This window comes from Ursus maritimus, unplaced genomic scaffold, assembly GCF_017311325.1.
Source record: "Ursus maritimus isolate PB19 unplaced genomic scaffold, ASM1731132v1 scaffold_26, whole genome shotgun sequence".
In the NCBI taxonomy this organism is placed as follows: domain Eukaryota; kingdom Metazoa; phylum Chordata; class Mammalia; order Carnivora; family Ursidae; genus Ursus; species Ursus maritimus.
In genome coordinates, this window is record NW_024425119.1 from 32,568,324 (window position 1) to 32,594,261 (window position 25,938).

Genomic DNA, 25,938 nt, shown 5'->3' on the forward strand with positions numbered 1-25,938 from the left:
CAAATGAGATGTGTATCTCTGTATATGTTTGTATATGCATATGTGTGTGTATATTTTATATGGTCAAATACAGAGAATGTGTGAAAATGATAATCATAAAATATAGGAGAGAAGTTACCTCTGGGGTTGGAGACAGAAGGGGGAGGAGAATGTGATTGAGGAGGGAGGGGACCCACAAGAAACTACATCTTTATAAGTAATGTTTCATTCCTTAAGCCAAGTGATGAGAACATAAGTGGCTGTTTCTTATTTTTTGTAACTTTCCCTAAATGTTAAATATTTCTTAATTAATTTAACAAATGAGAGTCACAGAGTCACCTGCTATCCTCTACTTCCTCACCACCAACTTCAGCAAAGATTCATGAAAAATTCTTGTGTAACCTCTGAGCAGGGTTCCCATATGTGGCTGTAGATTTACCACTATGATTAAAGATGGACAATTCTAAGCCCTCTCTTGGAAGTTTTTGAATTAATAGCACTGGGATGAGGTTGGCAAAGTTGGATTAAAGATTGGCTTGATGAAAGCATCAGCATTGGCTGATGGTGCATCAGCACTGGACACACAAAATAGCTCAAAGAAATATGCTCAAATGATTTTCAACAAAGATGCAAAAGTAATTCAATGGAGAAAAGATAAGCTTTCTGATAAATGATGTTGGAACAATTGAGCATTCATAAGCCAAAAAAAAAAAAAAAAGAGAGAGAGAGAGAGAGAGAAGGAGAAAGAGAGAGCCTTGACCTAAACCTCAAACATGATACAAAATCAACTCCAAGTGAATCATGGACTTAAATGTAAAATGTAAAACTATGGAACTTTTAGGAAAAATAATAAAGTTGAAAATGTTCAGCAGCTAGGAGTAGGGTAAGAGTTTGTAGGCTTGACACCAAAAACATAATGTATAAGATGAAAAAGTGATAAACTGGATCTCATCAAAATTAAAAATTTTTGCTTTGTGAGTCTCTGTGAAGTTGATGAAAAGACAAGCTACAGACTGAAAGGAAATATTTGCAAACCACATGTTCCACAAAAGATTTATGTATAGAATATATAAAGAATTCCCCAAATTCTAAAACAATCCAATATGACAAGTGACAAAAGCCATGAGCAGAAATTTCAATGAAGAAGATATACAAATGGCAAATAAACATATAAATGGCATTCAGCATCATTAGCCATTAGGAAAGGCACCATTTAAAACCACAATGATATATCTTACATACCTATCAGAATGACTAAAATAAAAAAAAATAGTGATGTAGAGAAAGTGAGTTACTCACACACTGCTCATGAAAATGTAAAATGGGACAGCCACTCTGGAAATGATGAGTGTGGCAGTTTTTAATCATGTGCTTGTTATACAACCCAGTAGTTGCCCTCCTGGGCATTTATCTCAGAGATAAAAGTACATCTGTTCACATAAAAATATGTGTCCAAATGTTCATAGCAGCTTTATTCATAATAGCCGAAACCTGGAGAAAATCACATGCCCTTCAATAGGTGAATGGTTCAACTGTGGTACATCAGTACCATGGAATACTACTCTGTAGTAAAAGAGAAATGATCTGTGAAACACACAACGCACATGTATCTCAAGGGAATTATGCTGAATGAAAAACGCCAATCTCAAACACAAACCGTATGATTCCATTTACATAGCATTCTTGAGATGACGAAATTATAGAGAAGGGAAATAGATTAATAGTTGTCATGGGTTAGAGAGGGAGAGGAAGGGAAGTAGATGTGGCCATGAAAAGATACCACAGGGAATCCTTATGATGAAATTATTCTATGACTGTGATGGAGAAAACTAAAAGTTGCACAAAACTAAACAAACATTCAGACACACAAACGAAGGCGTGTAAAACTAGTGAAATCTGAATAAGGTTGATGGATTACAACAAAGTAAATTTTCTGGTTGTGTTATTGTACTTTAGTGATACAAAATGTTATGGTGAGGGATGAGCAAAGGAGATACAGGATCTCCCTGCATTATTTTTCACAATTGCATGCGAGTCTACAGTTGTCTCAAACAGGAAGTTTAAAAAAAATCACTGAATATATAATACACTGAAAATATTAGAAAAAATAAGTACTTATGTGCTTTTTTTTTTTTTGAGGATAGTATAATTTTAGAAGAAGTGGAGTACGGCATACCTGGAGATAATGTTTGAGCAAGTTTGCCTTCTAAGGCAGTGGGTTCAGTTAACTTCCAGACCTGGAAAAAACCAAGTGGGCCTTGCAGCTTTAGGACCAGAGCTGAATTACTGAAGGCAATGGAGGACAGCGTGTGTGTTCTGCTTTTTTCCCCAGAACTCTTCCTTCTTCACTCTTTTTTCCCCCTATGCATTTCTATCTTTCTTTTAAATAAATACTAAATATATTTTTCTAGTATGATTATGGAGGACATCAAAATAATATAGCGTTCCAAAGCGACAAAATGTTCCAACCGGGCTTGGGTTGGCCAATCTTTATTTTTAATAAGGTCCTAAGATGATTGTTATAAAGTGGTCTCTAACTGATATTTAGAAATTGTTGTTCTGGGGAATACATGGAAAATAGTTTGCAAGTGATTATTTATCAATGTATTGATTTTTTTATCAAATGTATTTTGGGGATAAATTACTTTAGAAATGTGTTTCATAAGATAGTAAGGTCCTCTTTTGCTCCAGTGTGTCCTACACAAACCAAATAGAAGTCAATCAGCAGACAACTGAAGAAGTGATATTAATGTTTTGCCAGAAGCCACAGACGGGAGCTCTGATATAAAGGCCATGAGTAGTATGAGAATGGAAAACAGCCCAGGTGGGGAGAAGAGCTAAGTCCATGAGTTTTTCCCTCTGCTTCATCATCATTTTAACACAACTGAACTTAAAGCCTGAGTCCCACTAAGTAGGATAGTTTAGCTTCAAAACCTCTACAGTTAGTCACAGAATTACTTAATCTGACTATGTATCAACAGTAAGGAAAAAATAAAAACATAATATGATGAAACATTCCCCAACTAGAGCACTAATATAAAAATTAAGATAACCTTACAAGAGATTATAATGCCATTCTTGGTATTATGACATTTAAAGTTGCTTATAAACGACTTTAGTGAAAGGTTTTTTTTTCCTACCAAGAGAGCATATATAAACTCAACTAAAAATAATATCGTTTATCAGTGAAGGAGGTAACTTCAGAATTAAACTTTTAGAACAGATGTGTATATAATGTAGCCAAAGGGATTTCGAACTCAAACAACGGTAAATTGCTTAATATCTAAAAAAATCTTTATAGTTTAAAACTATGCTTAGTTCAAAAAAATAAAAAAAGAACCTGTTATTCTTAAGTTATTAAACTTCAAATGTTTTTAAGATATTAAAAACATTTTATTTATAAAATTTATGTATTTTTTTATAATAACATATTAGTCTAAGTTATTAAACTTCAAATGTTTTTAGGCTTCCTTAATAAAATCCAAACTAAGAGAATTGATATAAATGTCCTTGTTGTTGCTGTTATAGTAAATGTTTTAGGTCTTAGGTCCATAAAAATACACTTCAGGTTGCTTCATCAAGCAAGCTTTGACACACATGAAGAGCCCTGTATGAAAGTTCTTTAACAAAAGACATTTCTGGAAAACTTAAACTCTTCAGCTAAAAGAGTGTCCTTTAGAGGGAAAGATTTTTCAGGATTTATTCGGCAGCACTTGTGGGAATATTTCTGCAGCTTGCCAAACCAAAATTCTCTTTCATGAGTGCGCTTTTGGACAACATTCAAAAATGGACTATAAAATTAGGTCACAAAAGCAAGAAATTAGGCTTTGACATCCGTGTTTTACCACTTTCCATGGTATTTCTGCTGTATTATAAATATTCTTGGCATTGTGCTACCAGCTGTTAGGAAGACCTTTCTGACACTCAGCTGAACATAACGTTTACCACTAAAATTGCCAAAATAGAAAGTGCAGTCAAGACTATACTTTTCAGATGCCCCCCTTTTTTTACATCTTATATACCATATTAAACAAAATTTCTTAATATAAATCTGAGATTTAAAGACAAACAAAACGGGCGCCTGGGTGGCTCAGTCATAAGCGTCTGCCTTTGGCTCAGGGCGTGATCCCAGGTTCTGGGATCAAGCCCCGCATCGGGCTTCCTGCTCTGCTGGGAGCCTGCTTCTTCCTCTCCCACTCCTCCTGCTTGTGTTCCCTCTCTCGCTGGCTGTCTCTCTCTCTGTCAAATAAATAAATAAAATCTTTGAAAATAAATAAATAAAGACAAACAAAAGAAAAAAGACTTCCACTATCTGAAACTTTTTTTTTAAAAGATTTTATTTATTAATTTGACAGAGATAGAGATAGCCAGCGAGAGAGGGAACACAAGCAGGGGGAGTGGGAGAGGAAGAAGCAGGCTCATAGCGGAAGAGCCTGATGTGGGGCTCGATCCCATAATGCTGGGATCACGCCCTGAGCCGAAGGCAGACGCTTAACGGCTGTGCCACCCAGGTGCCCCTGAAACTTTTTTTTTTTTTTTTGGTCTAATATTCAAACCCTAACATATACTACGTGAAATTTGGAAACATTTTGGAAAAAGAGTAGCTGAAATTGAACAGGCAACACAAAAACTGTATAAATCATTGTATCCCAAATCAAGTGTGAACTGTTTATATCAGAGGCTTATATTCATATTGTTTTATGTAGATTTTTATTTAGATGAGTAGTGTGTGTGCGTGTTTGTGTATGTATGAAGCTTTCCACTTTATTCTAAAGCCAAAATACAGTTGCAGAATGTAAATGGTTGCAAGTTAGATGCCATCTTTATTTGATGTAATCTGTTGAAGTTTTTATTACTTGGCCTAATGACGTGGTTACCAGACTCTTTCTTAAAGAGATCATTTTGGTTGATGACTAACCCAGTTTTAAAACCTGTTTTGAAGAAGTTAAGATAACAGCCAAATAAATAATCTGATGGAAGCTGTCAATATACTTTTTAGTCTGAGTAATATTGCTATATTTTAAATCATCAATGGTTGGCTAGTGGTCTTTTCTACGGGAAATGCTCTTGAGTATTTATTACTCCCAGCTGTTGTATATTAGCAGAGTTCATACCCAGAGCATACGTCTCTTTGCTGTCCAGGCAAAATTGGTTCTGATGCATCTACTCAGAAATTGTTGTTACAGGTTAATTAGTACTCTTTCTTTAAAAAATACAGAGTCGATAAACATTTTCTTTGAGATAAAAAGGTTTTATTGGTTGTATTATTGTCAAATCATGCCTTAATTGCATCTTGTTTCCTCCTAACTTCTTCACAGTAGCTATATGAAATCTCTGCATTTATGTCCAAATTTGAATATACAATTTTAAATCTAGAATTAATCCTAGAAGTTATCTAGATAATTCCTATCTCTTCATTTTGTAAAGTTGGACTCAGATTTGCCCTGTATTACCCATGTACTTAGTGACAATCATCTTGGAAACCCAGTCCAGTTTTCTCACAGTATGAGGCTTCTTCCAGATTTTACTTATATGCATAAATAAAATTGATAGTTAATTTTTAAAAGTTCTATAGCTAATACTTTACTACTACTCATACTTTCTGTAGTTAATTTGGTATAGTACCATAAAGATTACCAAGCCCGTTCTAGAATTGCTGCAACTAAGTAGTAAAAGTTACTGCTTGCAACTTCTGCTCTTCTCTCTTTCCCTTCCCATTGTCCAGCACATGCTTGTAAGTAGTAGTTAAAGTTTTAAAACATTGTGGAAAAAGATAAAGCCACAGACAGTTATTAGAAAGAGATTGAATTACTAACTCCTGGATCAATTTGTATGGCTAATTCAGAGACCTTGGATATTCGTGAAAATGAAAGGAAAGAAAGTCAGCCGTCATGTTAAAATTTGTGGAACTTCTGGTGTTAAATCGCAATTTAGATTTCCATGATATCTGGTATAAATATACCGATTGTGTTTAGAAAGTCCAAAATTTAAATTGTTATTAAATACACAACTGTGGATTTATATTCAAAATTATTGAGACATGATATGTCTAAATGAATTCAAAAGGACTTGAAGTTAATCAATTTAGTCATTATAAAATTAGGAAGAACAGACAGAAAAGTTTCCTGTAGTATACATACCAAGTGAGACAGGCATACCAGTATACACACACCTTACCACCCACCCCCAAACTTCATGGACTTAAGTGAAGAGATCCAGAAAAGAGATACACTTATATAGGCAGAAAGATGTGTCCAGATCATCATAGTCAAACCAAAAAGAAGAATTGAGGTAGTTTTTCAAGTATTTGGGTCAGAAAAACACACATTTACCTCAGATACTTGGATAATTGCCTCTACTTTCCACTTGTGTTGTCCAAGAAAGTTTGCCACAGAGACAGACTAAAGATTCCATCTCATCAGCTCTCTCAGGGCTGAGACAGGAAAATGGCCCTTGCTGCCCACACTGGCTGGAACAGTGACTAGGCTCCATCCTGAGGCATCCCGACCCCACTTGGCACTAAACCACAGAGATTCATCTATTAATAGTGAAGCCTACCCAGAAATTGAGCATTCTCCTTTCTATTGAGATCAACACATTCAAAAAGCTACTAGAGGGCAGTAACTGTTACATGCTAATGCTGAAATAATGACCTGGAATGTGTATCTGTTTTTAATAAATATAGAATTTAGAAAGTAGCTTGATAGTTTCAAAGTTAGAACTCATTAATAGTTCTATTTTTAAAAAAAAACTTTAGTAAAAATAATAACTATTCCAATTACTAGTAAAGCCCAATGATTTGGAATCGTTTTTCTCAATGTAAGTCCAATGTAAATTGATGTAAACTCAAGGTAATTTTCAAATATATCAACAAAGTATGTACTTCATTCAGAATAAGTCACCTATCTTAAGCTTTAAACTGTGAGGATAATAAACTGGTAGACAACATTATAAAACATACACTAACATAAATTTAGATTACTTTTCTCTTTCCTCACTGGAGTACAGTGAGAGAAATTTCCTTGGAAGATTTCTTCTCCTCTTCTTTGCTCCTGACTCTCCTTGTCTCATAATCAAACTGGTCAGCTTTTGGTAAACTGGAACTTATTCTTTGCTACACAGTCTGTCTGTACCCATGGCTCCTTTAAAAAATAAACAGCAAACTTGCTGCTCCTCACTCTGATTCCAGGAGAAAAAGGAGGAAAGCTTTACAGAACTTAATAGCCATGGTATATGCTGTATTATAGGCTTCATACATCTGGTATATTTACTAATGATGCCAGATTCATCTGACAATTACGCCAATTATATCAAATTACAATAGCAGTACAGGTAATCAGTGATATCTAAAAGTCTTTATGAGCTTAAATAAATGGCAATTAGTTCAGATTTTAAAAAGTAATTTCAATTTATATTGGCAAAATATTATATACTTGCAACTCCAATCTTTATTCTGTGAAAAGACATGTATTATTAATACAAAATTAAAAAAAAGATATATAATTATATAACTTAGTGTATAATATAGGACATAATTAAATATTATAAAGATATATATTATAAAAATACATATTCCATACAATATATTATATATTTTTATAGCTTATTATTATTATTATTATTATTATTATTATTATTATTATTATTATTATTATTATTATTATTATTATTATTATTCCCAATTTACACATAAGAAAATTGAGTCACACTGAGGCTAAGTTACTAGCCCGAGGTCACACAGCTACTAAATAGAACAAGATTTGAATCCAAGCAGTCTGACTTCAGATGTAATATCCAAGTTCATTGCTGGAACACAGTATAACCAAACACTAATTGAAGTATATTGAATGAGGTAAAATAATCAATGTGGAAAAATTAAAAAGTAGACCTCTTTATTGGTAAGAAATATTTATTCCATAGAAAGTCACAGATGCAGATTTTTGCAATTTTATTTTTGCCCATGATATATTTATGGCTGGCCTAATAAATGGGGAAATTATAGTAATTTTAAAAATATATATTTAAGCTACTCAATATTGTACAATGATAATAGCAAAAACAATATAGTAGATGGTTTTAAAGCTTGATTTTAAAATTTGCTCTTTAGCTTTAAAATTAATTAATTCAAAATATTTAAATATTTTACATTATAATGTATATGCCTATGGGAGTTTCATATAAATTTTATCATGTCGTCTTAACAAAATTGCTGTGAGATAGTAGTGTAAGAATTGGTAATCCCATTTCATAAGCAAAGGAAATTTTAAAAAGAAAAAGAAATAGTCTTCAGCTCTCATCTTATAAAGCCAGAAAGTGGCCAGATACTTGTGCTCCAAATATACTATATTACTTATTTTTCTTCACTACTCCTTAGTGTTTAACTTCCTGAAATATAAAAACCAGATCATGTAATTTTTATTTCACATCTATTTCCCTGTTGGCATACGGTTTATTTTATCAAATTAATTAAATTGCCCACCCACACCACTGTGAGGCATTGATAATAATTCAAAGTTAGTTTAGAGAGTAGAGTAAAATTTTAAATTATTTGAAATTAGAATTTCAAGTCTTCTCTTTTGGGTTCATTTTATCAAACAAAAGAAGACAAAAACACCTTAGCTTCATTGCTGAAAACATAACCAAGGAAAGACTTGATGGTGTAAAATCCCATTTAAGCAGAACAATTTTCTCACATATGATTTTTATGGAATCTGCCATTTCAAGGTTCTGGAACACCCAGTTCTTTCCTGATGGTGCTTTTTGCAGACTGGCTTCCTGTCACCAACATCTCTCTGCCACTAGCCAACCTCACCAGCCCAGCCCCTGAGAATTTGATTGGGTCACAGGTTTTTTTCACACCTAAACAAATGAGAAGAAAGGAAATTCAAAAAAAGTCTTTACTCTCTCAACCTATGATCAGTTTAAGAAGTTGCTGGGAGGAGATTTTAGTGCTTTTGAGTTCCTATCACACAACTCCTTATACTACCATCATCCTTGGATTCATTAAGACATTCTCAAAGAGAAAGGAAGAAATGTGAAAAGTGTTCTCTAACTGACTCTGTAGACGCTCTCTCAGCATCCTACAAATCCAGCTGTACCATAGTTCGCACCCTCCCCACTTGCTCTTGGAGGTGATTGCAGGATCCCTGTACTCCTGTGACAGAACACCCCATGTGTTATCTAATGTGACTCAGGACGTATCATTACATCAGCACAGCAGTGTGTTCTGTCTTTCCCCTGCTACAGTACTTTTCCATTGTCATGTTTGTCTGCACAATACACTCACAAGTCAATGCATATTCTGGCATAAATCCCAAGGGTTTTTTTCCCCTAAAAAGTGTAACACTATTTTAATTTCTAATTATCCAATATTTACAGTCAGTAATGGTTACTCTTTGGATACAGAGGAGGTGAGGAAGTTGGCTGTGGTTTATGTGCATTTCCCAGGGCGGTGGGGGAGTGCCAAGTCCTTTGTTTGAAAATGACTGGGATGGTGCAAGTGAATAAGACTTAGCATATTGCAGGGACAACCTTGAATCCACTTCATTTTAGAAAAGAAGTAATGCACAAATTTATCAGTAGCAAATAACTTCTGACACGCCAAGATGTAGTGATCCCTTGTGTGAGTGCCACTAAATAGTCTAGGGTCTGTCACACTGAAGAGCATGCATCTGAGCTTCAGCTCCCTACTGTCTTACTGTCTCGTCAACAACCAGAGCTTGAGCAGCTCCACACGTTCCTGAGACTTTCTCCAGGAGCAAGGGACTGTTACTGACAGGAGTACGTCAGATCTGCCTGATGGTGGTGTTTTATACAACTTGGAGGACCACTGTCCAGTATGTTCCCGTGTAGGCTGGTAGCTAAGGTGCCTAAGTCAAGGAAATGCCACCCCATTGTGCAGCAGTTTAGGGAGACTCACTGTGTAACTGTGCATAGCACCCTCTCGTCGGACTTAAAGCGTCAAGTTTCAGAGAAGCAAACTCTGGGAATATGGCAAAAAATACCAAACTACTTAAAGGTGGAGGGAGGGGTGCATGGATGGCATATATCCAAAATTATTAATTTCACTTCTCATTGAAAACTTAGAAATCCCATGTGTTTAAATGAAAAGTGAGTTTGGTGACCTTTGTTACATTTATCATAATGACAAAAAATTTATAATAAGCAGTCAACAGAAGCAAGTTTTCTTAGATATTGTTTCTCATATTTAAATAGCTATCACCAGGGAGACAATGGTGGTTATAAAGTGGTCTAATTCTAATAATCAAATTATCCTTAGTTATGGTTAGGGGAAAAAGGTAGATGATCATCCTATGATTTTCTCTAATAACATAGTTATTATATCATCCATGATTTTCTCTAATAATATAGTTAATATACACATACAGTCATGAAAAGATCTATATGGCGAATAGAAAAGGTATGACTTTTGGCATTAGGCGAACGTACCTTAGAAAGCCAATTCAGGGACACCTGGGTGCTTAGTTGGTCAAGTGTCTGCCTTCAGCTCAGGGCATGATCCCAGGGTCCTGAGATTGAGCCACACATCGGGCTCCCTGCTCAGCAGACAGTCTGCTTCTCCCTCTCCCTCTGCCACTCCCCCTGCTTGTGCTCTCTCTGTCTGTCAAATAAATAAATAAACTCTTTTAAAAATTTTTTAAAAAGCCACTTCACCTACTGGTTAAGCTGTGGTCTTAAGCTAGTCCATTCATCACTATAAGCTTCAGATTCCATATTTATGAAAGAGAATAATAATAGTCAGAATTCACACACTGATGATGGAGACTTTTTATAAATATCTTCCTTTACTTCCTCCTCCTGTGCTGTTAATGTATATATATGCATAAAAAATAAATACCATATTACTCAAGACACAAGTTCCTGTGACATCCATTCCCAAACACTGATTAGTTTTTTAGAATCATTGTTAAATTCACCCTCTGTATTTTTTTCTTAGTTAGAAGCCTTCAGGCATATGTTTTAGTAAGTAGACTTGCACTATATGGCATGATATTACGAAGGTTCTAGTGTCTGTCAGTTTAAGGCAGGGTGGGGGGGAGGGATCCAGGTACAGCTCTTGTTCTTTAGAAAGGCAGTCACTGTTCCTGGGGAAGGGAGGTTTGATTGGGCCAAAGCTTGTCACTTTAGCCTTTTTTCTTTTGGACTCCCATCTCCAGTGTCTAGGAGAAGATGTTTTTCTTTGTTCTTATTTCCACTTACCCATCAAGGACTCATGGCAAATCCCCAAAGTACATGGCTTCCTGCCCCTAACTGGGCATCCACACTGTCCCTTCAGTCTTGATCTTTCCTCTTGCAGGTAAAAGCAGAAAAGGTGGAGAGAAAAACATGGTGGACCCTTTTCTCCCCGTCTGTGCCAGCCTGCCTCCAACCTGGTGATCGTTGACACTCACCATTTGTGTGAAAGCTTTGTTTCTTTTTTCTTTTTTTAACATATTATACTAGATTTTACTAATTAACTCAATCTTGTAGCTCCTGCAGTTTTCCCTTCCAATCTAGTTCTTAGAGGATTTTTCCTTTTGAAACTTCTAAACTCACTTTTGAACAGGAAGATATTTAAAAATATAATTATATAGCTTCACTAATATGAAAAATGGCTAGTGAACTAACCTAGTACATCTTATAATGGCCAAGTGAAATTTTTGTGTTTTCATGTCCTGTTTTGCTTTGAAATTACATATCTCAGAAATTAGCTCATTATCTGAAAAAAAATTATGAAGAACTGGTGAATTATAATACAGGAGTATTGCCACTGAATGGACTGTTTTATTTAACCAAGCAGGTAATGAACAGTATTGTTGTCAAATTCACTAAGTACTCATCTTAATTAGGACACATGCTAAGGGGCATTACTCCAATAGTCTTTTGTATCCTGGTGCCATATATATGTTCTTTGGCAAGAATGGATGAAAAGCAGCAATAAACAACTCAAGACTGTCCATGGCTCTGTAGGGTTTTTGGAACAATTCCTGGGGTTAGGAAGTGAAAATGGACAGCGTGTGGAGAAAATTGTCACCTCAGTAGCAAGGTTTAAGTGAAGATACCAAGCCATTAACAGCATGCATGCATATTTAATTTTATTAACTCCTACTGTCAGCCTTCTTGGAGCTTTAATTTGGGCAGGAAGTTGGAGACTCCTACTGGAAGGACTTGAACAGAAGTGAAGGATAAAAAGGAAGTGTATATAATTCCTTCTGGAACTACTGAAATTTCGTTGTCTGAAAATACTTTCATTTTCCCCCTTTGGTCAGAGAGATATGCTTAAAATTCTTGTTTCTTCCCCAGAAATAGTTTTGCTCTTAAACAGGTTTATATTTAGGCATAGGGTATTATATGAACTTCTCATTTAGTAACTCAAGCAACTCCATCTGTTGTTGGAAGAACTCTCAGGAAAGCTTTGAGAGATATGCATATGACTCTTAAATACATATGTAGTGTTCTTTTTAAAATAATTCATTAGTCATCATAAATGAATAAATGTCTCTGGCTCAAGATGTTACTATTTCCATCTTTTTAATTTTGTAAAATTTTCTTATCTCAGTCATTGTCACAGATGGAACTGTCTTAGAGTTTAGACTAGAGATCCAGCTCAATTGTCATGTTAATAAGATATTTAAAATTAACTTGAGATTCTCATGTACCTATAAATATCATCATGGAGCTATGTGCATGAATCATCATGGTGGGCATCTTCTTACATAGTCCATAACTGAAAGTATACCACCAAGACCAGATGGGAATACAGTTTTGAAAAGAAAGAATGTAAAAATTAGGAAGGAAATCACATGACAAGTATTCCTTTCCCTGTGCCAGGAAAGGGAGAATATTCTTGTTTAAATAAACTGCATCGATGACAAGTAGAGGTTCTGCAAATTCATTGCTCTCCCTTTAGCCTTATTCTCATTACTGATGGATCTAAGTTCACTTTTATAAATGTTAGAGGTTAAAAAACTGCCATACTCCTATTAAATGGTAGGAATATTTACTATTCAGCTTCATCTTAGGACAGCTTTAAACATTGACAAAACCACATGACATGAACTGTATTTCATAACATTATGGTAGAGCCATTGTCTTAACTAATTTTGAGAACAGAAATAGGCCTGTAATAATAAAGGACTTTAGCTGACACATTCTGGTAGCGAAGAAGTCGCCTATCCTCATATAACCAATGTTCTTTCAGTAATGTCATTTTAAGATAATTTGTTTTAAAAGAGGAGATGATTTGTTCTGGAAAATTTTTAACATTCTTTAACATTTAACTTTCATTAGAATTTGCTATTTTAGTAAAAATAAATAATGAACCACAGAATATTTGCATGTGGTGTTTGCTTTAATTACTGACTGGAAATTACAGGTGGAAAGAGAGTGATGCTAGATATCTTTCATGCTTGCAGCACCTCTGGAACATGAAGATTTCTTCTATTTAAAGCATGTGCCATGTGGAAGGGGGTCCCAAAAAGACCAGCAGTTTTTGGGTCTGGTTGTTTAGAAAGTTGGGGTTTAAGAGGAAGAAAGTACATTTGTATTTAGTACTGCCTAAGTATTAGCATGGACTCAGTGATGTCTGGGGTGTGGTCATAGCTGCTATGCATCCTGTTTAATTCTGGACGCTCCCAATTTCAAGTCTTCTATCCCATTTGACTCATCAGAAAATGCGTCTCAATTATTGCCTGAGAAAATATGGTCAGACTATAGTGTGTGAATAATCATTTTGAAAGTACCTTTTTTCCTTGCTATTTTCCTCACATGTCTAAACTCTTTTTCATTGAACATTACTACATTCATTAAGAAGAAATGACAAAATTGATAAAAAATTGTGTTCTTGCTCATTTTTTCCTCTGATTACTTTACATATGAATAAGAGCTGAGTGGAAATCACATCTGTGTTTTGTTCATACATAGGTATTTTTTCCTAAAGACACTGATAAAATTCAGGAAAGACTGATAAATGCCTTTAGGGTGATCAAGAAAAATTGGGGATGTACTGAGTATGAATTTATAGATGGGCGATGTGTTTATCTTCATTTATCTGAGTTAACAGATCAAGCAAAGATTTGAAAAGTTATGGTCAATGTATTACAGTTTTTGTCATTTTTTCTAAAGTATACAGCTGTGCCCAAGTAATTCATATGATTCCGAACAACAAAGGTCTCCAAAGGAAAGCTCAATACCATTTTTTATTTTGATTCTGATAATGCTGTTTTAAATAATTGTACTATAGTTATTGAAAAGATAGTCTCATGGCAAATTGGTTGTGTTTACATCTTAGCTTTGTCATTTGCTAGCTGGACGACTATAGTCATTTAATCTATCCATGTCTCTGTTTCCTCAACTGTAAAATAGGAATGATGTCAGCTACATCATTAGGTTATTGGTAAGAATTATGAAAGATTTAGCAATTAGTTCAATATGATAAGGACTCACTAAAATATTTTTATTAAAATATACAATATAAAATTTTTATTCACTGAGGCACCTGGGTGGCTCAGTCGGTTAAGCATCTGCCTTCAGCTCAGGTCATGATCCCAGTGTCCTGGTATCAAGCCCCACATCAGGTTCTTTGCTCAGTAGGGAGCCTGCTTCTCCCCCTCCCCCTGCCTGCCTCTCTCTCTCTGTCAAATAAATAAATACAATCTTAAAAAAAATTTTATTCACTAACATTTTATGTCATGTAAATTTTATGTTGTTATGAGTTCACATTTGTTTAAAAAATACAGACGAGTCAAGAAAACAATAGGGTAAACTTGGCAGTGTTGGTAGTTCTTTGGAGGCCTTTTACAGATAGGCACATTTGGGCAGCAAGATTTAAATCTCAAATGGGCTTTTTCTCATTTTGTGTGGGTTATGCTGGGAAACCCAGTCTCTTGTCCTGATTCTGCACTCTGTCACATAGACTGGCTGTGTGATTCTGGCCATAGCCCTTCTAGACTTCAGCATCCTTTGGTAAATGTACAGATATTGGCTTACATGAGCTCTAAACTGTATGTGATCTATATTACATATTGAAGTGTTTCTGTTATTTGCCCACAATCAATGATATCATAGTTAAAACATTTAGAACATAGAGAAATTTAGGGAAAGAGAGTATAGGTGTTACAAATTGATACTGCATTGAACTACAGATGATAGCAGACCATTCTGGCTATTTCTACAGTCCTTCAGTAGGTTAAAAAAAAAAAAGATAGAAACAAGTTTCAGTAATTGTAGACTCCTGCCTGACTTTGAAGAACCTACAATGTAGAGACATAACACTAAGGACCCTGGTAGACCATTAATTATACCCTGTAGGTGAGATTTTATGGAATGTTCTCAATCAGCAATCTCTGAGAGGGATATTTCAAGCCAGAGGAAAACAATATAATAAGTGAAAAAAAAAGAATAGTAAGAGAGAGGATAATGTAATAGAAAAGGAAGTATGGGGAGAAGTACAGAAAGGTAGCTCCTAGAAGGATAGTGATAGAGCACGATGACTTCAAATAGGAAAAGGAGATGCAGAGTATTAACACTGAAGTTTGGCACTGTTAGGAGAATTTGGTCAGACTGTCTTCATAAAAACCAAAAACAAAAAGTATGCCTTAAATAACTTTTCATCTCCTCCACCAGATCTTTCTCATTTTTCTCCTCCTTTCCTTCTCTTTCTGGCTTCCTAAGTATCTAATGGTAGTGAGAAGAATTGAAAGAAAGCTTTGCCAGCACTAGTCAGAGAAATACCCAGTTCCTCCACACCCCCCACCTGAGATCTTTAATGAGTAAAAACAAAAGAGAGAAAGAAAATGGAAGGCTAAAATAATTTCATACCTAATGTATCTCACATTTAAAATGTACATCAAATTCCAAAGGTCCTTTCTATCTAGCCAATGTCTCTGTGTCATTATAATTAAAATTTGGCATATATAACATTCTTAGGAGCCATTAGTTATCTGCCTGAGGGCCACCTAAGAAATTGGAAAGACGTATTAGTAGAGTATTAATGAAATAAGCTGCATGTAACAGTCTGTTGGCTTACATTTTTCCTGGCTTCAATTCTTTACTTATTGATTTCTTGAGAGTGCTTGTACAACAGTAGGAGCTTGAAGAGAGGGAGAGAGGAGGCAGGAAAAAAGAGAAAGAGAGGGGAAGAGGAGGAAGAGAAAAAGAGGGAGAAAGAGAGGAGGCAAAGAGAGACAGAAAGGGAGGGAGGAAAGAAGGAGGAACTCTTAGGGTCAGAATCATGTTTGTTTGGTTGTTTTCCCCCATTGATAAGAGAATAACCAAGGGTGACCAGTTCCTAATGCCTTTGTGTGTGTGCTGGAGGAACAAGTAGTTGCATTATTTTATTTTCTACCGTAACACTTTTTTCTCCATTCTGAACAGAAAAATGGAACAAGTATTATCAGCCACACTGCTTTGAAAATCTTCCTCCTGGAGATAGTTCAGTATGGCCCTGAGCTGAACTCCCAGGCTGTGCACGTTTGTCTCTATAGTACCATTCCTCCGTTTTTGCTACATCCTGATTTCTTAGTACAAATGAAGGAACTTCACATTCCCAACTTTTCCTCACCTTCAACGAATGTATCAAAAAAACACTTTATTTTTAAGTGAAAACAAGTGGTAAATGAACACTCTGTTAAACAGAGCCCTCCCAGTTATTAACAAATACTAAGAATTACTCCTCCTAAGTAGCTCAGATGCCCAGACAGCTCTTACAGGAATAACAACAGTAATACTTTTAGTAGCTAAAGTTTACTGAGGGCTTTCTATGGACCAGGTCTACCATTACCTTCTTTAAAGATATTGTTTCAGTCCTAAAAAACAATTCTATATGATCAATTTTTATTACTCCCATTTTACAGATGATAAAATGGAAACTTAATAAACTTGAAAAACTTGCCCAAGGTAAATCAGGATACAGAATTTTCAGTCAAGCCTATTTTAAACTCTAAAATCTCTGCCTTTAATAGTATTTTTCTTTCAGGTATTTCCCAGGAGATATTTGGAGTCGTTTACTAGATGAATAGGTCTATTCCACATTACTAAATAACATTGCCACATCAGGGTTTTGAGGATATCAACCAACACCTTTCCATTTGTTCTCTTAACTTCACCTCTTTACGATGATATTCAAGGCAAATGGAAGAAGGGAGCTTGTATTGTGGATGACTGCTATGTTTATAGAACTATCTGAAGTTTAATTGTGATAAATTCATTTATGTATTCACCAAAATATTTAAGAACCCATTAGAGGCCAGGGATATATCAGAGGGGAAAAAATGGACAAAGGAAATTACAGTGTTTTGTTCAACAATGTCGCTCTTCACTGAATGGATGACCGAGTGAAGTTATTATGCATATGGTATTCCAACAAATATGTTCATAACATACAACTTTAGTCTGACCTTTTAAAATATTACTCATTTGCCACTCTAAGAACTTCAGAGAATAATGGCAGGCATATAATTTACACTTTCATGGTTAAAGACTAACCTATGGCAGTTTTGTCTTAAATTCCCCTTAACATTTTCTTCATACCTTTGTGCTTAGAAAAAGTATCTGAATGCATGACTTTCTCTTTCTTTTAAAAATAATTTCCTATATTCTTTATCTCTATTTTTAAATTTTAATACTCTGAAATATTCCATTTTGTCATTAACTTGGGATGATGCTTTATGTGAAGTAATGAGGTAATGAAAATGCAGTTTTTTTCTTTCCGAATATTGCCTGTGTTCTGTATTTTCTTTCTGAATATTGCATCTGTTCTGGGTGATGTATTTTTTACTTTTAATTAACATCAAGAAGTATAAGTACACTATTACAAATTATACATTTATGAAAGTTTATTTACCTTTCTATTTATATGTTATATACCTCCAAATAATAAAATTTACTACCATCAGTAGGATGTGTCTTGTGTTATTTTAGTATTGGCAGTAATATATTTGTGTAAATCTACCTACACCTTTTTCCCCTCGGGACCAAACCCAAAGAGATTGTCTATACCTTTGCAAAGACCAAAACCCATTTGGAGAAAAAAAAGCCATGAAGCCATGTAGGCTAAACATCTGATTTGATAAATAAATAGTAAGGCATTTATATTTAGCTAAGAGATAAAAACACATGTCTTATTTAGTACTATATTCAATATGAATAACTAAAGATATCATTTTAACAAAGTTGTAATTATGTTTAATATGCCTAATTTCATTAGGCATAGACCCTTTCTGGTGCAAAGAAAACAAGTGATAGTATTTTCTGAAAAGTCTATTAAAGGATGTCTCTATTAACTGGGAAACTTCTTTAGCATTGTAAGCAACGGATGCCACTGTACCACTTAAAGCATGTTTTTTCTCATTTTTGAAAGCAAGAAATTGTGATGCAATGTATAAATATCTTATATGCCATTATCATGGCATTTATTGCTTTTGGTTATAGTTATTTATTTGCTGGTCCATTTCACCCTTTTCAAGACAAAGAGCTCTTCAAAATCTAGAAGTTATGTCTCATTTATCTTTTCATTTCTACCACCAGGTACAGTGCTCTCATTGAATAACATTGGTGCTGAGTTAGGAAGCATCTATGAAAACCTATTTTTAACGTTGTTTTATGTTCTGCATTAATAATTTTTCTGTCTGAGGCTCTTCAACATATTATATGATATTTCAGGGCATTTCTGGTATATCTCTTGAGTTGGCAATTGTTTTCTACATTTTATAGAAGTATAAATATTTCTTTTAATATTATTTATCCCTGTTACTATAACTAACGTGAAATGTATTATGCAAAATGATACATACAATCATTCCCAGATTGTATGTATTTTCTACTCCAAATAAAATAAATTGCCTATAATCATTTACGGATATAAAAAAGTATTTGTTCCATTTGTGGGAGTCACAGTGAAATATTTGACTAACTATTCTCATATCTGGACTGAATTGTGCTACCATATCTGATTTATGCATCCGGCAAGCATTTCTTAAATTGCACTGTGCCACAATCTGTTAGGTCCTGTTAATGCCAACTGCATTTTATAAGTCAAAGATTTTCATGTGTATCCATTTTGTGAGCCAAAGATTGTCATATGTATCTTGAATAATAATGCCATTTTTAAATGATAGCATTTATCTCCTTACTTAAAAAGAGACACTGTGAAATCATTTAGAGAAGACCATAAATACTACTATTATTATTACCTCCTATAGTTTATTTTTAAAAGGGATGTGGTAACATTGCTTATATCATATAAATGTTCTTTAGATTAATTTCAAAGAAGATCTTTTGTATTCTAATGTGTATGTAATTCACTAATTGGGATTCACTGATTCATTACTCAAATTTTCTTTCCAGGCCCTCCAGGACCTCCTGGTGGTCTACGAATAGAAGACATTAGAGCTACTTCTGTGGCTCTTACTTGGAGCCGTGGTTCAGACAATCACAGTCCTATATCTAAATATACTATTCAGACCAAGACTATTCTTTCAGATGATTGGAAAGATGCGAAGACAGGTGAGTTTCATTTGTCTGATTAATCTGTACATATTTTTAAATGAATTCTTTCATAAAAAAATGAATATTTGGACTTTTTAAGGATTTTATCGTCTACCTCAACATGCTTTTCTATTTTTAAACTTTTTTTTTTTTAAGTATCCCAGTGCATTAGTAGTGAAGGAAACCACAAGGAACTTAGACTTTTTAAAACTGCAGGGGAAGAAGCAGTGGGTCTGTATCTATAATGGGAAAGCAAAGAGAGGCCTCCTGGTTTTCTAATTTGAGCTCTGTGCAATTCTAAGATTTATTAGGGAAAAAAATCTTGAGAAATCATTTTTTTTTTTTTTTGGTAAATGACATCTATAGCTTATTATTCATGACCCACTTTTTACAATTATATAGGTCCTACAATTCTGCATTTTTAAAAAGCCACTTTGATTATAAATATTAATTTAAGCACCCAATTCTTATTACCATAACCTTTACTTCTCAAAGATGATCTTACCGGCTTTGAATTTCCTCAAAACATATCTTCAAGGAAGTTTTGGATTTTAATTTCTTTTCTTATATTAAGATTTTCTAAGAGTTGATCAGGAAAAAAAATAAATGAGTAAGTGGGTGCCTTCCTGTGTCTGTAATTATTACCATTCTCATTTGTCATGACTAGCCTGTAACATCACATAGCAGTTTCTCTCTTATAACGTCAAAGAAGATAGATGATCCTTTTGATGAGATAACCTGCTTCTGTTTGTTATTTTGACATTGTTTTTAAACAAACTTATAGTTGCTAGAGTTTCTTTTAGATTACATAATGAAGACATAGAAATATGTGCTCAGTTGTCACGAGAGGGAAGAAAAAATACAAAAATGAATAAAATGTTTATCCTTTTTAAAAAATGAAAAAGTTAATCCCAGCATATCCCAAACCTGCTCTCATTTTTGCCTTGTCTTAAGGTAATGGGATTTATTTGTATTGATCACTGAGAGGTTTTAATTTAGATTTAGTTTTCTTTGATAATTTATTCCTATCATGGAAAATGAACCAACTATAAACTTGAAGTCTGTTATGAGGTTTACATATATTTTAGTACTAAGCGATTCTCCACATAAGTGTGTAAAATACACATGAGTTAGAAACAGGTAAAATATTTCTATTACATTATGCTGGTGAGTGTAAGAGTTATCTATAAATATGTTTGGCAAAATCAGGCCATTTGAAAAATTACCTAAAAAACCATTTAGATGTTTGGTAAACCTTAAGTGTGTGGGCAGTTTCTGTTTTTCTGAAGACTATGAAAATGGATGATAATGATGAAACTATAGGTAATATTAGATATTTAGACAAATTGACACTGATTGTAGATATTAGAGAAAAAAATGTAATAAACACATTTAAAATTTTTGTTTGCTTTGAAAAGGGAATAATAATTGTAATCATTTCCATTAATTATGTATGCTTACTGGGTAGCTCAATTAAAATATACTTCTCATTAAAAAAAATATATATATTCCACCAGAAAGTAAGTTCCATGAGGATGAAGATTTTGTTTTATTCACTACTCTATCCCTAGCTCCTAGATCAGGACCCTTAAGGCTTATTTATTAAACAATTCACTGAGCCTCCATTGTATGCCACAACGGGTCTAGATGCTGGATATACACCTGACCATCCATGAACAAAACAGAGAGGGGAAACACAAACACACACACACACATACACACACACCAATCCTGCCCTCAAAGTGTTTACATTCTAGTAGAAAAGATGGCGATGAACAAATAACAAATCACTGAACTCTACCTCTGAAACTAATAATACACTATATGTTAATTAATTGAATTTAAATAAAATAAAATTTAAAAAAAGGAAAAATAAATAAAATGTATAGTAAGTCATATGGTGATTGGTGCTAAAGAGAAACATTAGAGAAGAAGAATCAGGCTGCAGGAGTTGCATTTTAAAAAGGATGCTTCTGATATTAGTATAGTCTCCCCAACTTTCTCATGGCTTCTGTTTACGTTATATCTTTTACAACTGTCAACCTATTTGTATCTTTGAATCTAAAGTATGTTTTCTGTTGAAATGTATAGTTGCACCTTGTTTTTTTTAAAAGATTTTATTAATTTATTTAATAGAGATAGAGACAGCCAGCGAGAGAGGGAACACAAGCAGGGGGAGTGGGAGAGGAAGAAGCAGGCTCATAGCGGAGGAGCCTGATGTGGGGCTCAATCCCAGAACGCTGGGATCATGCCCTGAGCTGAAGGCAGATGCTTAATGACTGCGCACCTTATTTTTTATCCAGTGTGACAACCACTGTCTTTAGATTGGATTCTTTAATCCATTAACATTTAATGTTATTATTTATATAGTTAGATTTATATCTGCCATTGTATGTTTTCTATTTATTTTTTGTTTTTTTTAAGTTTTTATTTGAATTCCAGTTAGTTAACATACAGTGTAATATTAGTTCAGGTGTACAATTCAACACTTCCATACATCACCCAGTGTTCATCATGACAAGTATACTCCTTGATCCCCATCACCTATTTCACCCATCCCCCCACCTACCTCCCCTGTGGTAACCATCCGTTGTATTTTTGCTTACCAAATTTCACTTGTTTTTGTTCCTTTATTCCTTCTTTACTGCTTTCTTTTGAATTAAGTGAATATTTTCTAGTGTAATATTTTAAGTTTTTAATGGTTACTATGGAGATAATGGTTACTATATATATACTATATAAAAACTGTATATAAATAAATGAATTTTAAATATATATTTATTTATTTAATGGTTACTCTAGGGCTTGCCAGGTACATCTGAACTTTATTCTAGAATAGACTTCATATTTTTACTTACTTAATTTCAGTGAGGTATAGAAATGTTGCTCCTAGATAGCTCTTTTGCATCTTACACCCTTTTTTGTGCTATGTGTTATTTTTATACATATTACATCTATATATATATTATAAACCTGTACTCTTCTGTTAATGTCTTCTAAAGAATCTACAAGAAGACAGGAAAGCAAGTACATATTTATAGAGTTTGTTATATCAACCTTTCTATTTACCATTTTTGATTCTCTTCATTTGTTCCTGTGGATTTGAGTTATTATCCTTACTCTAATATAGCTTTACTTCCATCTGTCCCCTGAAGAATTTATCAAATATATTACATTTCTATATGCTGTAGGCCCCATAAAAATTTTGTTTTACACATAAAATATATATAATAAATAATTTTATGTCTAGAAAACATGAGACAGGGTAAAATGATAATTGATGTCAGCCACTAAATTTGGTAGTTCATTATGCACATAGCAATAGTGGATGAAAAGATATGCAGGGCCTTGTAGGTCCTATAAGGAGTTTTTAAACAAAGGAGCAGTAATCTGACTTCTATTTGAAGGGGGAAAAAATCACTGGGTAATGTATGGAAAAGGGATTTCTGGAGGACCAAAACTAGAAACATGGAGAACAGTTGGGAGAATATGGCATATGGGAGAAATGTCCAGGTGCATATGGGAGAGATGTCCAGGTGGGAGATGTCACTGGCTGGGACTATGGGATAGAAGTGGAGAGGAGTGGGTGAGTTTGAGATGTATTTTTGAAGGCAACACAGAACTTTCTAACAAATCAGGTATGGAGATTGAGGGAAAGGACAGATTGAAGATGATTCATGGGATTTTGGCTCTAGCCAAATTTCCTTTTAATATTGTTTACATAGTATGCCATAGAAATTTCTTATTTACTTATACAAGTTGTGCATCTTTCCCACTTGAAACTTTTACATATTTATCGTGATTATTCTATTGTCCCTGTCTGATTATTTAACACCTGGGCCATCTTTAAGTCTGGCTCTGTTGATTTTTTTTTCCTTTGTTAAAAATGAATCATACTTCTTTGTTTTCTTGTGTCCTAATAATTTTTTATATCCAAACATTGTGTAAAAAAGAATAGTAGAGCCTAAAGTAAATATTACTTGTGCCCAGGAAAATGCATGTCATTTTTTAAAATTGTCATTTTGTCAACATAATCTGTAGTTGAGGGATCAGTTCAGTAGAGAGCCAAGTAAATTTGAGTATAAGATCAAAACCCTCTCACATCTGAATATTCTCCAATCTTACCATCAGACTTCAGCTTGCTCTTCTAGAAACCTGGCTGTCAGGGAGGGTTCTTTCAGCTTCCCTTCTTTTGCCCCAAACAGCTGTTGTCTGGTAACTAGTCTAAAACCCAGAGTTCCTAGGGGTGGGAGAGGTTCTCAGTTCTCCTGTGTTCAAGTCAGACTTCAGCAGACCCAAAGCACTAGTCCCTCTCTGGGGAAGCCGATCTGTCTTCGCTCACCTGCTACTCACCCAGCCACGCACAGTCACATGCTTATTCAGTGGAAGACCTGGAGTGCATGCAGCAGGGTCTCCATTTTCCTGCTTTGCTCTGAGACTTGAGCAGGTCTGAGATGTCTGTGCCTCAGAGGGAGGTCTCTCTTGGCCCCCTTGTCCTGCCCCCAACTTTTCTGAGTACAACAAAGTTCTACAAAAAATAATTGACTGATGGATACAGATGCTCCTTGATTTGGGGGCTCCTGGGGATTCAATACAGCCATCCCAACCTATACTTCATCTTTAAATATCTGTGAAAAGTTAAACTGTTTTCTTCTTATGAACATTAATGACTATGTCCTCCTCTCCCCATTGGTCTACCTATGATGACTTTAGTTCATTAGACTTCTTCACAAACTCAGCTCTCTGACCAACTCTGAAAAATGATTATTTTGTAGATTGTCTTACCTGTTCTTTTTGTTAGTTATGCAAGTAAAGTTCTCTTGTGTCAGTATCCTAAGTGGAAGTGAAAAATACTTTTTGCAATAAATGCAATCATGTAGTCTTTATCTCTAGTGGTGTCCACTAAAAATGGAAGGTGCAGGACTAAACTCAGTTTTATGAAGGTAATTATTTAAGGTGTTCAATAAATATTTTTCAAAGATATAAAGTTTCAGCAGTACAAGGATTACATTTAGAATAATGAGATGAAAGAATAGACTGTATATCCTTAAAACAGTCTACTGTAAATATTACTTTTCTTGGACTTTCTAGGAAATGGGGAGCAGAAATTTGATGCCATTCTCAGGGTTCTACGAGAGACACAGATAACATTTAGAATGTTGTGTTTGATTCTATGCTGCTACGTGGAGAAGAAAAATTATAGAATATTGTTGGTGATGGGGGGTGTGTATGGAAGGGTATTAAACAAAAAGAGGCCTAGAAGCCATGCTATGAGATCAATTGAGAGAGCCAACCTGGGATATGGTCTCTAAAATAAAGAAGAAAAATGTTTTTATATTTAAAATTCTGTCATGTGGAAGCCTAGAATTATAAATTAACATCTTAGCACATAAACATTCCTCTGGACTCTAGATTCTTTCCTTAGAATAGACATTTTAAAAGTAAATTATTTAGTGTAAACATGCTTAAACCCGTGAGCTACACTAAAAGATTACCTGTAGAAAGGTAGAAACAATTTTTATTCCTGCCACCAGTATATGAGTATCTCATCTACCATATCTTACTTATTATTTAGTATTTTTAAAAATTATTTGCCACATTGATAGGTTAAAAAAATGGGGAAAGAAACCCACTAGGCTCATTGCAGAATACTTACTTTTTAGAATTTATTATTTTCTTTTTTGCCTTTCTGTAGCTTCCGTTTTTTTGTTCTTATTTCAAATATGAATTTCTGGGTTTTTATGAGGCTACATTCAACTTTTCCTTAGAAAAGAATCAATGAATCTTATCTTCTGGGATGCCAGAGCACAGTTTGCTTCTCTTTTGCTGCAGAGAACTTTGCCAAATCTATGGCATCTGGCAGAGTTCTGCCAGAAGACCTGTGGGTTGGGTCTAGAGACATTAAGGTAACGCAGAGCCAGTGAGAAGCCTTTAAATGCCCTTTTCTATTCTAAACACGGACCTGCTTTATAAGTTAGAACCTCTGAGTGGGTTCTGGATAATTTCAAATACTTGGGTTGTGGATTGAGAGGGAAGAAGCTAAAGGTTCTGATTGTATTTAAATTCTAAGGAAATACCAGGATTCACTAGGCAACTTCAGAGAATCTAGAGCAGGTGGGATTACACTGCCTACAGTTTTTCTTGAAACAATTTGTTTTTGTTTTTTTTAGTCCTGAGGTTATTCTGGCTATTTCTGAAGCTCTTCAAATAGCTAGTCTGTGTGGTCTGAAGGCAGAGTGCCATTAGCATGGTTGCCAGGCAACTAAAGCAGTATGAATTATTGGCCTTAGGATACCCATGAGGCTTGCTTCTCTTTTCCACCAAAGAATAGTTAGAATGATTTTATTCTGAGCCTTATGGACTCAGAATGGACTCAAAGTATTTGCAAATAAATCTATGGATTGCTGTTTATGGCTGGTTGTTAAAATAAGACTTTCTCAAGAGGGTCTTTTGACCTGAGTGTTTAAAGTAAGG

At 34.5% G+C, this 25,938-nt stretch overlaps 1 protein-coding gene across 1 annotated transcript in view; it reads left to right on the forward strand.

Moving 5' to 3' along the window:
- CNTN1 (contactin 1) overlaps positions 1-25,938 on the forward strand; it is a 148,177-nt gene that overhangs the window by 53,391 nt on the left and 68,848 nt on the right. Inside the window, exon 14 of the mRNA XM_008704710.1 lies at positions 19,324-19,482. Coding sequence (XP_008702932.1) covers positions 19,324-19,482 — 159 coding nt within the window. The remainder of the gene's footprint in view (positions 1-19,323; positions 19,483-25,938) is intronic.